The following is a 14,243-nucleotide window of genomic DNA, read 5'->3' as shown; positions in this document are numbered from 1 at the left end:
TTTTATGCTGATATTTGAGGCATGAACATAAATACAAAAATTGTTTTTGCAGTTGTCTTATTCACATATGGCTATCTTGTTATAAACTATTATAAGAATAATGATACTATCTTAAAGTAAGTGTGCCATAAAATATTCATAGCAAATTGCATGTGAAACGCTTTGAAACTCTGCAAGTTGTAGGAAGCACACAGATTGCGTGCAAGAATGACTTGCACACAAGGGGTTGAAGGAGTGACTTATTCATGCATGTATAAGAAAAGTTGAAAAAGTTTGTCTCCGAAGGGTGTTTTATAAATCACGTAGCTATTTAAGTGATTTCGTTTTAATAAATCAGTAACCCTATTTCTTTGTTTCTTCTATTGGGAGCAGGGAAAAGCCTGTTAGAGTAGTAGTAGCAGCACTTTCTAGAATGGGCACAAAACCTTCTTATTTATTTGTATCAACAAAATTTAAATCAACTCCAAATGATACATTGCAGATTTAAAGCTATAATTATATACCTACTAATTCCAATCAATGTACTTAGAGGATGTACACATAAAAGCTCTAACTCTAAAAGCATTAGGGTGTGACATCACGGTCAATTTCTCAAATGAATGGTTTTTCGAAAGCATTCGGAGTCCCAAACAGATGTGCAGAATCATAGCCAGATTCGATTTCCGCTTCGCGTTTGAAGTTTGTATGGAAATTAGTATGATAAAACGTAAATTTCATATATTTACTCCTAGAGGTTCCAGTTCATCGAAAACCAAGTGATAAGGTACCCAGGGGCAAGTGGGACCTAAAAAAACCCTAGTTCAGCAAAATTGCTAACGCATACTTAGAAAACAGGGTATTTCAGGACATCAAACACGGATACATCATTATATGCTTCCGTTGTTGAAGTGTAGACGTGTCGTAAGCCATTTATTCAGTTACAAAAATATTGGTAGTGACATAAATAAATTTACCTGTGGGACCCAGTCACCCGTTCAAACGGGGCAAGTGGGACCTATTCTGCTCTATACTGTCGAACGAAACTAATTTGAAGAATGTAGGTACCGTAATGTGCCCTAATTTCGCGCGCGCCCTAACTTCGCGCATTATAAAATCATTTATTTTTTTCAATTTTTAGGTGCCAGTCAAAATTGAAAAATCTTGAGGATTACAAAATATCATTGTTGTTGAATGTTTTTCACGAAAGAACTTGAAAAACAAACTCCAGATAAAATTATTTCAATTCGGTCCTCCCATCGACTGCCATATTTGCTTGTGCTTAGCACAGAGACGAAGAACATGACCCAAGTAAACAAATGATTTTACTGTACAAAACTGGCTACTTTTTGGAAATATTTGTATCCATTATGCTCTGTTGGATATGTTTATTCGTCATTACTATTGAAAAGTGTGAAATTTTATGTATTTTGTGTTTATTTAGACTTTCGCTTTGTGCGCGAAATTAGGCATATGAGAGTAATTAGGGTGCCTAATTTCGTTTATTGTTGTTGCGTAGTTTCATTTGCAATATTCCAATGAAACAAAAGCAATATAATGCACAGGACAGTTTTACACTGAATAGAACCCGAGGAGTTCATTCCTATACGCTTTTTATCTAATTTTCAGGCGGATAACCACCGACATCGACTAATGTTGACTTGAAAGATCTTATAGATTAGTGCTTGCAATAGCTATCAAATCCGATGTGTAAAATAATGCTAAACTTAAGTCGAGGATAAAACTACAGCAGCTTTTTCGATAATTTTTCGATATAATATTGAAGATGTCATATATGAAACACATACTTGAAGATGGCCTACGTAAGAGATAGCGGAATTAAAGACTTTCACACATTACGTCTCGATTTTTTTTTAATGCACATTGCTTAATAAACATTGCTGATACAATGCCTTATTTCCTAAAATACGATTTCCATTTTTGGAGGAAACGATATTTTAGGAATTATGGCTTGTGTCAACTAAAATTCATGAAGTAAAATCTAAGCAAAGCTCCAGAGGGTCGAAATATAGGGGCATACCATTTCGACTAAAGAATGGGTCACTGACGGCTGTCTAATACCGTTATCTGTATATTTTGAACATTGGATGCATGCTTCTATTGGTCAATTGATTATATTTCATCAAACCAATAACGATATTCCATTCCAAACATGAGCGAAGTTAGGAACACTTTTGTGCGAAATTAGGAACTATCCTATTTTCATGCGCGAAATAAGGAGCATATAACGGTCTCAAATTCATACCGCATTTTTTTTTAAATAGCAGCAAAGTTTGCAAGTTACATTTTTTTGAGAACCTAGAATGCTTCTACTACGTGATGCAGTAGCAAATGTTCCCAAATGGCCACTACATATTTTTCAATGAACGTTTTAACTTTGTCAGATCTTAAGTGCGCGAAATTAGGGTACTTCACGGTATAATGTTCATCTCATTTCTGAGCAGATATAAAACCAAGACAACAGCCGGTTCACTGTTTAATTGTCTGTTGTCTGGCTTTACATTAGCTTACTTTCTTACCAAATGTGTTAGATGGAAGAGATAAGCAAATCTTTGTTCACTTTTCGAATGAATGAAACACAAATTATTTCATAAATTAGAACTTCAAAAGGAACGTTTTTATTCAGGCGGTGTTGTAAATTTGTAATAGAACGAAATGGCCAATTTATGTCTTAAGCACTTTGTTTATCTGAAAAACTGTTAATCTGATGCGAAGTTTAAACAAAACACAAGACAAAACCTGTTGATTGTCGAATAAGGAGATTGTTCGCACCGTAAACGAAAAAAAATGCATAGTCATAACCATTGCTATTGTCCATGAGGGAGATAATTTTCAGAAAGTGAAATACACATTTGATAAATCAACTGTACACTACTTCTTAACAACTAAACCAACGATATCAACTGCATTTGATTCAGATCCATATGATATATGAGTGTCGAAGTTATTTTTCACTAGACAACAATCTAAAAACAGGTAAAATGGCTTTATCGAAAATGTTGTTCAAATATGTCCCATTTGCCACATGTATGTTAAAAATCAAGGGAAAGTGAAAATTGCAGATTTTGGCTTTAATCAAAACTTTTAAATTATTTTTGATGTCACACAATTATTTAATTGCTCAAAATATTCACTTTCCACATCAATAATGAATTTAGAAACGACTATTTTGTTGGAAATCCATTGAATTAAAATAAAAGTAATAGATTTTACCGGTAGTTTAAAGTCATGATTAAACAATACCATTAGTATGGTGCCGGTTTTGATTCCAATTTTTTTTTGTGTCAGGAAAATTCGTTGATAATTCTGCTTTATCTTTCTAGAACAGTGGTTCCCAACCTTTTTCTTGAGAGGTACCCCTTCGAACTTTTGCATTAATTGAGGTACCCTCTATGATTTTTTAGCTGTAAATGAAAATAATCGTAACTCTTCAAGTATATGAAAAATGGACCTGAAAACTAACGGAATATATGGCTCTTTCTGAAATTGTCATTTTTTTTAAACTTCCCAATTAAAATTAGATTCTTACATCGATGGACTGACTGCAGGGACTGTTTTGACTATTGAAGGCTTCCAAGCATGTTGAAAGGAGGCTTCCGAGCCTTTTGGAAGTAGGATTCCGCGCCTCTTCCGAGAGAACCTTCCAAGCCTCTTGACGATAGGCTTCCGAGTCTCTTGAAAGGCGGCTTTCGAGCCACTTAAAAGGAGGCGTCCGAGCATCTTGAAAGGAAGCCTCTTAGCTGCTTTAAAAAACAAAATTACGAGCCCCTTGAAGAGAGGGTTCCGAGCCTCTCGAAAGAAGGCTTCCAAGCCCCATCAAGGGAGGCTTCCGAGCGTCTTGAAAGTAGGCTACCGAGCTTCTAGAAATGAGGCTTTCTAGCCTCTTGAAAGGAGGCTTTCGAGCCTCTTGAAAGGAGGCTTTCGAGCCTCTCGGAAGGAGGCTTTCGAGCCTCTTGAAAGCAGGCTTTTGAGATCGCATAAATTTTTTTCAAAATTTGTTCATTCGTTTTGCCTTTTTGATGTTTTGTCTCACAGCCCTTCATCCATTGTACTGGTTATGGAGGTTAGGATTCAATAGGCCATGATTTACAAAATTGTCAAAACTTTATCAATAAGTTTTAATTAAAATTGTAACTCATCCGCCATTAAGCATTTCGTTCGAGGTACCCTCTGGGCTCGGCGAAGGTACCCCCAGGGGTACATGTACCCCAGGTTGAGAACCGCTGTTCTAGAACATTGTTACCATTAAAAACGATCACCGATTAATCGGTAGCCATAGTACCTACTTACCCCGTATTTTCACTTGCCCCGGGGTACCTTACATTGTTTTGATGTATACCCCAAAAGGATGCTGGAAAACTTTGCTGAAGAAGGTACGTTGCTGGAACGTCTACAAAAAAAGATATAACGCATCGAAGATTGGTTGTTTAACCCTGAGACGAGATTTGCAAAGACGGCTTTCTTTTTCCTTGTTTTGACACTTGTTCTTCTTTTCAACACAGTTGATCATCAATTCTCAACTGTTTCCTTGAGTGTTTCACCTAAATCCCGGGTAGAATCTTCTGAGCACAATAAACGTGTTTGCAATTTACGAATTTGTAAACTTATTTTTATAAAGATTTTCCTATCGGAAATAAAACATGTATTTATAACTGTTCAATAATAATCTGTTCGGCTATTGTAGAATACTTTTCAAAGTGAAAAAGTACTCGTAAAATAAAATCATTCGGAATACTTTTCGAGGGATACCAATACTTTCACACAAAAAGGTGCTGGTTGCATCTGACAATTCGTGACAGCGCTTGCTGGTTGCAGATGAAGTTACATTTTTTCCTCTTTGCAAGTCCCGTCCCAGGTTTAACCCACGTAAAAATCCGGACAAAAAGGAAAAAGTGGATTGTACGACAATTCCCCGAATAACAATTCCCCGAATGCAATTTCCCCGAATTCAATTTCCCCGAATAACAATTCCCCGAATGTAACATTTCCCCGAATGGAACATTTCCCCGAATGTAACAATTCCCCGAATGCATCTCCCTTCTTTTTGAGTGAGGCACAAGGCGATGGGTATTAAGTAAGCTATGCGAGCAAAGGCGTATGATTGTCGATCCGGAGGTTGCGAGTTCGATTCTCGGTGCGGCCTAAGATGCTTCAGGGTGGGAAGCATTTTCGGCTCCTTAGTGTATCCATTGTACTTGCTACACAAGACATTTATGCAACTGGCAGGTACCGGAAAGCTTTCGATAACTGTGGGAATGTCTTCTTGAAATGAACGCGTTTGTCCGGTATAATACGACGGTAGGAGATAATTCCTTCTTTAGATGATAGCATCGCACGGTATTAGGGGGAAGAAAGTGATAGTGTCTTCCTCAAATGAACACATTTGCCCGGTATAAGGCAAAGAGCATAGATAGTCCCTTCTTTAAATGTCTGGAATAAAGTGAAAGAATGAAACAACGCCTTCTTTAAATGATCGCGTCTGTCCGGTGTAATGAGAATGGAGGAGATAATGCCTTTAAATTAAGGTCTCTCGAGACAGAAATTCTGTCCGCAATATAGCAATAAGAGGAGATAATTCGCTTACTAAGCAAGTACCACGCTTGCCAGGTATATGAATCAATTATATGTTTCAAAACTGCTGTTATATTACGTCACACTTATCTAAGAAAAGGCTTATTTGTTTAATATAACATTCTGAAATACGGCATTCTTCCAAAGGCCATTCTGAAAAAGGTAGAATCCATCAAAAGTCACACCGCGAAAGTTACAGACCGCCGAATGCTACATTGAGAAAATGAATTCGGCAAAATGTTTTTCGGTGAAATATTATACATTTAATACATATTGCGTAATAAGGGAACTTATATATTTTTTTCCTGGCCAAATTCGCCTGCATCAAAATAAGAGATCAGATTAGTCCTTATTCTCATTCTCAATTCATTCATCTTTGCATTATTTCGAGCTAACCTATTTTTGAAGGACCACATCTACCATTTTCTTACTTTATAAAAATGCCTTCTTTTAAAGAATGCATAACATCCCCCATTATCATATTCTGGACAGATACATGTTATTAAAAAACGAATAATAACATTCATTATCTGGTGAAACACCCACTGAAGAAGGGACACATTTACCATTGCATTATTCTGAGCAGATGCATTCTTTTTAAAGAATGAATCACATTCACCATTGCCTCTTTCCGGGCAAACGCATTATTTTTGTTTACAAGGATTCACATCCACAATTGCCTTATATATTTGAAGAAAGTATATGCAGGACAGGAGTATGATCCCAGAAAAATATTTACCAAAAGGCTTTCAATCAAAATTGCAGATTGATACTATTTTAGGAAAAAAAAAACTACCTTAGAAAAAAACACTGTACTCTGATATCTTTATAATTCAAAAACACATCTTGGAGGATCAAGAACTACAAAAACTACCAAAGGCTATTCAGCTGATAATCTCCAATAAGACACTTTAGAATGTATCTTTGAACACTGCTTTTTCGGACGCATACAGTCGATTGCGAAGATGTGTTTGCAGGTATTTTATTTTCGGGGAATTGTTCCATTCGGGGAAATGTTACATTCGGGGAATTGTTACATTCGGGGAAATTGCATTCGGGGAATTGTTACATTCGGGGAAATTGCATTCGGGGAATTGGTTTTCGGGGAATTGTCGTACAATCGAAAAAGTGTATTGCCCTCTTACTACAATAAGTAGCCCGGTAGTGCTAACAGAAATATTGATTTCTCGCATATGGCTTGAACAATTCATTTTCGAAGCGTTATAACTTTTATTAGACGCTCGAGCAACACCTTCTTCGGAAAAGTTGTTCGGCATCTTTCAGGATATACACTAACGCACTAAGTCACGTGTTTAACGTTAGATTGAAACCCCTAAAAGCAAAAATGCAAAAATGAACGATTTCCTATACTTATTTCCATATAAAATTAAAACGCGTTGCGGAAAGCTTTGATGGGCTTCGTGACCCTGGGGTTAGCGACGTCAGTCGTATAGACGCCTGTGCTATGGAGTGTGAGTTCGATTCCCTCCCCGGTAAGGAGAAAGCTTTTCCTGATACGAAAAACTCTCCTCTGGTCCACTGGTTGTTGTGTGTCCAGTCCGTTGTCTCACGCTATTTGTTAAGTGTTCAGTCTGTACGACCTCTGGTCGAAGATGGTGATTCTGCTTCTTGAAAAAAAAAACACGGTGACGCAACCAATCGATTCCATTCTCTGCACAGCGATTTTAATCACCTTGATTTCACTTGATTGGATGAAGTTTGCGTTTTACCATAAAACTGCGCCCACAATAAGCATACAACGATCCTCGTACTTGGGAAGATTGAAGAAATCATTTCATGGTAGATGGCGCAGAGAGAAACTCAAGCATTTGCGTTGAATATTTTGAATGCGTTGAATACTGTTGCAATAGTATGGACCCTTCAAAATACTCTTCGAATCAAACAGATCACGAAGGTCCTTGATCACTGATAAAGGCTGACAGCACCAATGCAATGTTCAATGAAACTAGAATAAACAAAATAAACAAAATGCAAAGATTTAATTGGTTATAACTTCGTTTTTTTTTATTCTGTTACCTTTCCAGCGGCTAAATCCTTATTTGCTAAAATCGTTGTGGAAGGATCTTCGGTACCATGCGACATAGGCAGTGGTATCAACTTGGAACAGAAACTTCCCCAATGGTTTGACGATGCTAAATTCAAAAGGTAGTATTCATAACTTAACATCACCAGTTGAGTATTATTCCATTGTCACACCTTTTCAGAGGACAGAAGTACTTTCTCGACAACCGATTCGGTATGATGCAGGCCACCTACTGTGGACTAGTTTCGTTGCTGTGTGATCCGAAGGGTTTGACGATTCTGCACAACACCGGGCGGTCAAGTACGCCGGAGACGGCTCGCAAACGATACATATCAACCACCGTCCATATGCTGTCTTGGTATGAAATCGATTTGTCGCCTGGTTCCAAGTAATCTAACGTGATAATTATTTCTTGCAACAAATAATCCATTTTCAATTTTGTCTCAGATCGTGGGCTTCTCTCCACCGAGTTCGCAAAATGCACCTGAATGCTTCGAAGCAGTCACAGCAGAAGGACATCGGGTTCATCACTCAAACCGAAGTATCTCTCACCGTGTTTGGATTCTTGGGATATGCGTTAATACGTCCACATCTGCTTGGTATCCGGTACGATAACGACGATGATCGGGAGGCGTTTGTACACGTGTGGGCTGTGGTCGCCGCCATGTTGGGTGTTCACGATCGGTTCAACATTTGCCTGCCCAAGTTGGCAGTGGTGGAGATGATTTGTAAAATGTGTCAAAGGTACATATTCATACCGCTGCTACAGATTGAGACGACGCTGTTCAAATCTATGGTTCAGGCCGTAGTTGATGGATTGAGTGAATTTACGCCATTCAATTCTTATCAGAGTCTTATGTACTTTGTTAGACGTGTCGCCGGAATTCCGGGATATCAACATAACGTAGATAAGGAAAAGGAAACTATTTGCCGGAGAATTTTCAGTAAGGAGGAAATGTACAACATGAAAAAGGTTTTTGAAGGCAAACCTGGGTACGAGTATATGGATCAATCTGTTATTGATGATAGAATTCTTTTGTTCAACGTGAAGCAGATCGGTGAATCAATTGATTTGAGCGAAAATTCGCTAAATAACAATTCAGTGAGCGGCGTTTATAACAAGTTGAAGGATTATCAGAACGGTAAGAATAGTATGTTGGAGCTTTTAGGACTCAAGCATAATGAAGAATTGGTAATTGAAGCTGTGGACAATGAAGATGATTGGGCTTCATGCTTGAATGATTCAAAGCTAAAGCTGTTGTCTGATAGAGATCTAAGGTATTTTAAGTTCAAATGCAGACTTATGGAAAACAATTACACACGGATTGGAAATTTTATCAACGAATCTATGCTTAGCTGGATGCTCCACCGTATTAAAAAAGCTTATAACAGTGAAAGAGCTGGGTAATAAAGTTATGTGATATATAGACAGGGATAGAATAAACTATGAGTTACGATTATGTGGGTTCAAAATTCATATTTGGTCGAATATGTGATATTTCTTACAAGCAATAAATGAACATCTTTTTTAAAATAAATCGGCGATTTATTTCCACCGATATGCTTCCAGATATGATGATAAGGATCCGGGATAACGCATATATTGCCAAAACGAATGGCTAAAAATGTATCACCAACATCGCTCAATCTAGCTAACGAGTTTGGCTTACCACTTATGGCATCATGAAATCTCCAGATAGAATAATAAATTGTATTAAATACTACTCCAGAAAGAAAATCCTTGCACAAATCCGGGGAAGTGATTCAAAATAAACTCTGAAATATTTCTACAAAACATAATTCCGCCTCTTAAAACCTGTTAAAAGTATGTGACATTTCCACAAATACTTCTGGATTTCTGAAAACTAATAACTGTTCTCAAAAAAATCTTAAAAATTCCTGCACCCCTTCATGTGACTGGTTTTCATTCAATTATGTATGATAAGAAGTTTAGAAGCTATACTGAATTGTTAGATTCTTTTACAAAAATGATAGGTTCTCATACAAGTTTTGGATAAAATCTTAAAAATTAACATTTCAATTTCAATATGACATTTTTGTATATAATGGGAGTTGAGCACTCACCAACACTTTGCTTATGCAATTAAATTAAGCGACATAATTCCAAACTACTCTGTGTCGTTTGTACTGAGTGGCAGCCCCAGGGTCAATCAAGAGCTTCACCCAACATTCAGTGTTGGTAAAAACTCATAATTTGAAATCTCATGGACGATTCAAATCAAGCGTGAGTTGAAACGCACCCAACTCAACACCTTAAAACTTATGGATGAGTTGAATCATCCATTTGAGTCATCGTAGGTTTTCTATTCTCCTTCGTTAAAAACAGTGAATAAACATTTATCGCATAGAACAATGGATACTCTTCCATGTATAAGCAATAAATTGCCCCAAATTGATTTCAAATGCGTTTTAAAACCGAAATGATTTTTAGCAAATGAGTGAAACGATGCGTTTTAGCATGAAAAAGCGTGATGCGTTATTTTTAAATCGCAGACGAGTTCGTTCTCACGGGAGGGCTCGTTGATTGAGATTTATGAGTGATTTTACCAACACTGCCAAAATCTGGCTCAGGACCAAATGAGGCATACGTGATGTTCCATTGCGAGCTGACTGCCAATTCAGTTTAGCTATGGAAAAATGGACAAGTATCCATAAAAGGTGTTAAGTATTGACTGAATTCAGTTCCACAATTTGAGTTCGACATGGGATTACTAACGTCGATCATGATTTGACCGAAGCTTCAATACACAGCGCTGTGTCAAAAAATTGCTCTTACAGTAGGGCTCCGATATAAAACCACTTTTTAAATATATTTAATGAATTAAAGCAAACGTCACATTCGTTTCAGGAAGAAGTACGATGTATGCTTATGTCTTTCCAGTGTTGAATTTAATTAATAAACAGATCGATCTTTTCCCTAATCTCATTGAAAGAAAAAAGATATAAAATTAACGCGAAATAATTGCCGGAACATTGCTCAAAACATTGTTTAACCCTTCCGTTACCAACCACCTTTTGAAATCGAAAAAAAAACTCTTTGATTGTAACTTTTTTGTTTTCAACATTTTTTTCACAACTTCACCAAAATAAGCGTTTCAGGAGTTTCGTGGATTTTCAGGATTGGTTACTTGGTTCCGGAGTTATTCCGGATTAAAAATTGGTGTGAGCTTTTGGCCATCTTCCACAACGCATACTTAGGAAATAATTATTTTGGATATTTGAAAGAAAACGATGCATAAACTATGCCAAATTTGATTAGGAATTTAATCGGTCCAAAATATGGCCTGTATTCCGGATCCCGGACGTCCTATCGAAACTTGTTACGGGGTCACTTTACGAAAATAGTCGAATACCATCATGCGACATATCCAACTTCATGATTTCATAAATTAGTTTTGTACTCACTGGACCATATTTGTACCGATTGGAACTTAGTAGACTGGTTTACCAACAACCGGTTCAAGGGAAAATTAGGGAAAATAAGCTAACACGCGGCTTATTAAACTTCATGATTTTAAAAGTTTGGATGTTTTGTACTTATAGACCGGTAAATGGGTTGTTGAAAATAATCAAATCCCATCATGTAGCAATCCAACTTCATAATATCAGAAGGTCTGGTATTCTATGATAGTTTTTTACCTCATAGACCATATTTGAACCCATTGGAATTGTACTCACAGATAACGGATATACAGAAACTGTTCGGCAAGCCTAGTTGAATAAATGTACAACTCGTGCTGGAAAAAAAATTCTTTTTGGAACTAGTTGCACAAAGTAGGAGAAAAGTGGGTAAAACCGACACCTTAAGCTACTTTACAGCTTCTTAGGGTAAAATCAGCAGTGATTCAAATCGTTCGGGGCTGTCAGTTTGAATATGAATCATTCAAAACATTCATTTTCCCAGCAGCTGTTCTAGATTCATTTTTAAAACCAGTCAAATGTCAAAAAAATAAAACTGGTATAACGCTCCGTTCTATTTCCTGCAGATTTGAACCACGATTGAATCACGAGATTCAAATATTTTCCAATTGTTTTGGTGTATGAATGCGTCATTTTATCTACGGATCAATCCACTTTGCAATTACGGCGCCTTTCTTGGCGCCAACAGAATGATTTCATTTAATTGAAAATTTGAAAAACATGAATAGAACACTGCTGGGGAAACCAGCGAGTTTGTTCTATTTGGCTCCAGATTCAAACTAGAATAGTGGAAATTTGGAATGAAACTGAATCACTCCTGATTTCAGAAATTTTTCAGTTTAGAAATTTTATACAAGCATACTTTCTTTTCGGCATCAGTTCATGAGGTCTCACGACAATATTTTTTGATAGAATTTGATTTCTGATGAAAACGAGAACAGTCCATTTTCAAGCCGAACCTGCTGGGGTGCCGGTAAAATTGACACCCCAACCGACACATGTAGTTGGGATGGAATCGAATATCAAAACAATTTTAAATAATGTTACAACATAATATGAGCAAAAAAAACCTTAAAAATATATATTACTAACATTCTTCCCTCCCCCTTCATACGGGAGCTTGGCAGAAGGAAGGTCGTGTGATATGTGCTATCACAAATATTGCCCTCCGCTCGCTTTCAAATCGACTTCTATAAAAACATTCTTCATGCCTGCCGTATCCTAACGGAACTATCAATTCTATACTTTCACCTCTAATGCTATCATGAACATGTACGTCCAAGTTTGGAAGATGATATTAGCATTTCCATATCATCTTAAAAATATGTTTATTTACAATGGTGTGAAACTCAGATGTAAATATGTACATTATGTGCAAGATTTTGATTTGAAAAATGTATTGGAGGTAACCATTTTCCTTCGATGGGACACGAACCCACGACCCTCAGTATGCTAGACTGGTGCTTTTAATCAACTAAGCCACGAAGGACTTCCGTCGGCTTTCGCAACTTAGTGGCTACTGAATGAGCCCGAGATTCCCAAATCGGACGCATAGTCGAAGCACTCAAAATCCATGTGTAGTACTAAAAGATATTTTAGTTACTAGATAAAGATTATCGCTTCGGTTCCCTTTGTTCTGCTGTCCGGAACATGTTGGGTACCAAGCTGTCAAATCGTATGGATTTTCCTTCTTTGACATTTAGCTCCCCTATCCTCGCCAGCAAAAGATGTTCCGGACAGCGACAATCTTTATCTGGTAACTAAACTATCTTTTGTAGTACCCATTCACATTAGAGTGAGTGTGAGTAGCTTTAATGTCTGGCGGCTGCACACATTCTTCATCAGCAAATGCACTGATCAAGTAGAGGTTGTGTGTGATATTTGCCAGTCGGTCGTGAAGCTCAGACCCGACCGCATTGCGTAGGCAAGAGTGCAAGAATACGCAACTCAAGTTCAGTTGACTATCTTCCGGGTATTTGACACATGTGGAAGCATTAGTTTGGGAGATAGATTGACATCTGTGAGTGCTTCGACTATGTGGTTTTATTCGTAGTGTCGGTTTTACCCACAATTCCTCTATTTTTGAACCATTTGATTCTTCTTAGTTTGATTTAAGTCTTTTTGGATCATTTCAAATATTTTGAAATCATTCGCTGAAAAAAAAACCCGACTTCATGGAAAATATTTAAAAAAAAACTATAGGGGGAGCTCTCTCACCGCATGACACCTCCCAATACCGGACACTTCCCAAAACGGCACATGCAGAGATCCCTTAACCATCTTATGTAGTGCAAAAGAAAGCTTTTAAATAAGTCTTTTACTTGCATGGAATATTAGATCCTCATAAAGTGAACTTTGTAATTAATAAAAAATTACAACAAAATTCATGCTTCGCTTTCTTTAGATTCTAATATTTAATGCCGTAATTGGGTGATTTTTCCTCACACACATGCTCTGCTACCTTAGCTTTAAATCCAGAATACAATCCCTTATCGTTTTCTCTTTTCGCCGTACTTATTTCCGCCATATGTTTTTTGAACCTTACATCTAATGTACATAGATTTTTTTCACATTGGGAACAACTTATTTTATAAACAAGCCTGCCATATTCAACATTTCTACTTTATCCTTCGTTGAACCCAATTAAAAGCTGGGTCGTTGGCGCGTTGGTGATGTGTTGATCATAACGGACCGAAACTCTTTTTAGCGGCTCATCGATCGGTGTCAGCGTTGTAAGTCAATTTCGTTGTAGGCTCCTTTCCTTCTTGTTGATGATCGCTCGTACAGTCTTCTCCTGGTATCCGCCGATCTTCGCTGTTTCCAGGAGGTTGTAGTATTTCGCTCAGGGGTATCATCTGCATCTTGTGGATCATGTTATCAAATGCTGCCATTTCGATGTATATGGGATGACTCTCATGGTGTTCGTGAGCTTCCTGTAGATTTCGAGACTCGATGTGGTATTTGCTTCCCTGATGACCAGAAGATCCAAGAAAGGTAGTTTACCTTCTTTTTCCTCTCCGAAGCTAAATTGGCTAAATGGGCTGCAAAATGGTGGGTTGACATCAAGGAAGGAGCGCCCAACAGAGCTCTGGTCCCCACAAGTTCCTATCTCACGCTTCCACGGGTCGTCCGATGACAAAAGACCACCAGCTAAGGGTTGTGTACTTAGCTGGTAGTGCAGCCTGGGCAC

General features: G+C 37.5%; 1 protein-coding gene across 1 annotated transcript in view; it reads left to right on the top strand.

Moving 5' to 3' along the window:
• The window catches only part of LOC134211594 (uncharacterized), a 44,535-nt gene extending 35,389 nt beyond the window's left edge, over nt 1-9,146 (top strand). Inside the window, exons 2-4 of the mRNA XM_062688606.1 lie at nt 7,614-7,734; nt 7,794-8,000; nt 8,060-9,146. Of these exons, the coding sequence (XP_062544590.1) occupies nt 7,614-7,734; nt 7,794-8,000; nt 8,060-9,020 (1,289 nt within the window). The 3' untranslated portion in view covers nt 9,021-9,146. The remainder of the gene's footprint in view (nt 1-7,613; nt 7,735-7,793; nt 8,001-8,059) is intronic.
• Nucleotides 9,147-14,243: the final 5,097 nt, after the last annotated feature.

This window comes from Armigeres subalbatus, chromosome 2 (assembly GCF_024139115.2).
Source record: "Armigeres subalbatus isolate Guangzhou_Male chromosome 2, GZ_Asu_2, whole genome shotgun sequence".
NCBI lineage: Eukaryota > Metazoa > Arthropoda > Insecta > Diptera > Culicidae > Armigeres > Armigeres subalbatus.
Note: the sequence above shows the minus strand (reverse complement) of the source record. Positions and strands in the feature narration are given on the sequence as shown.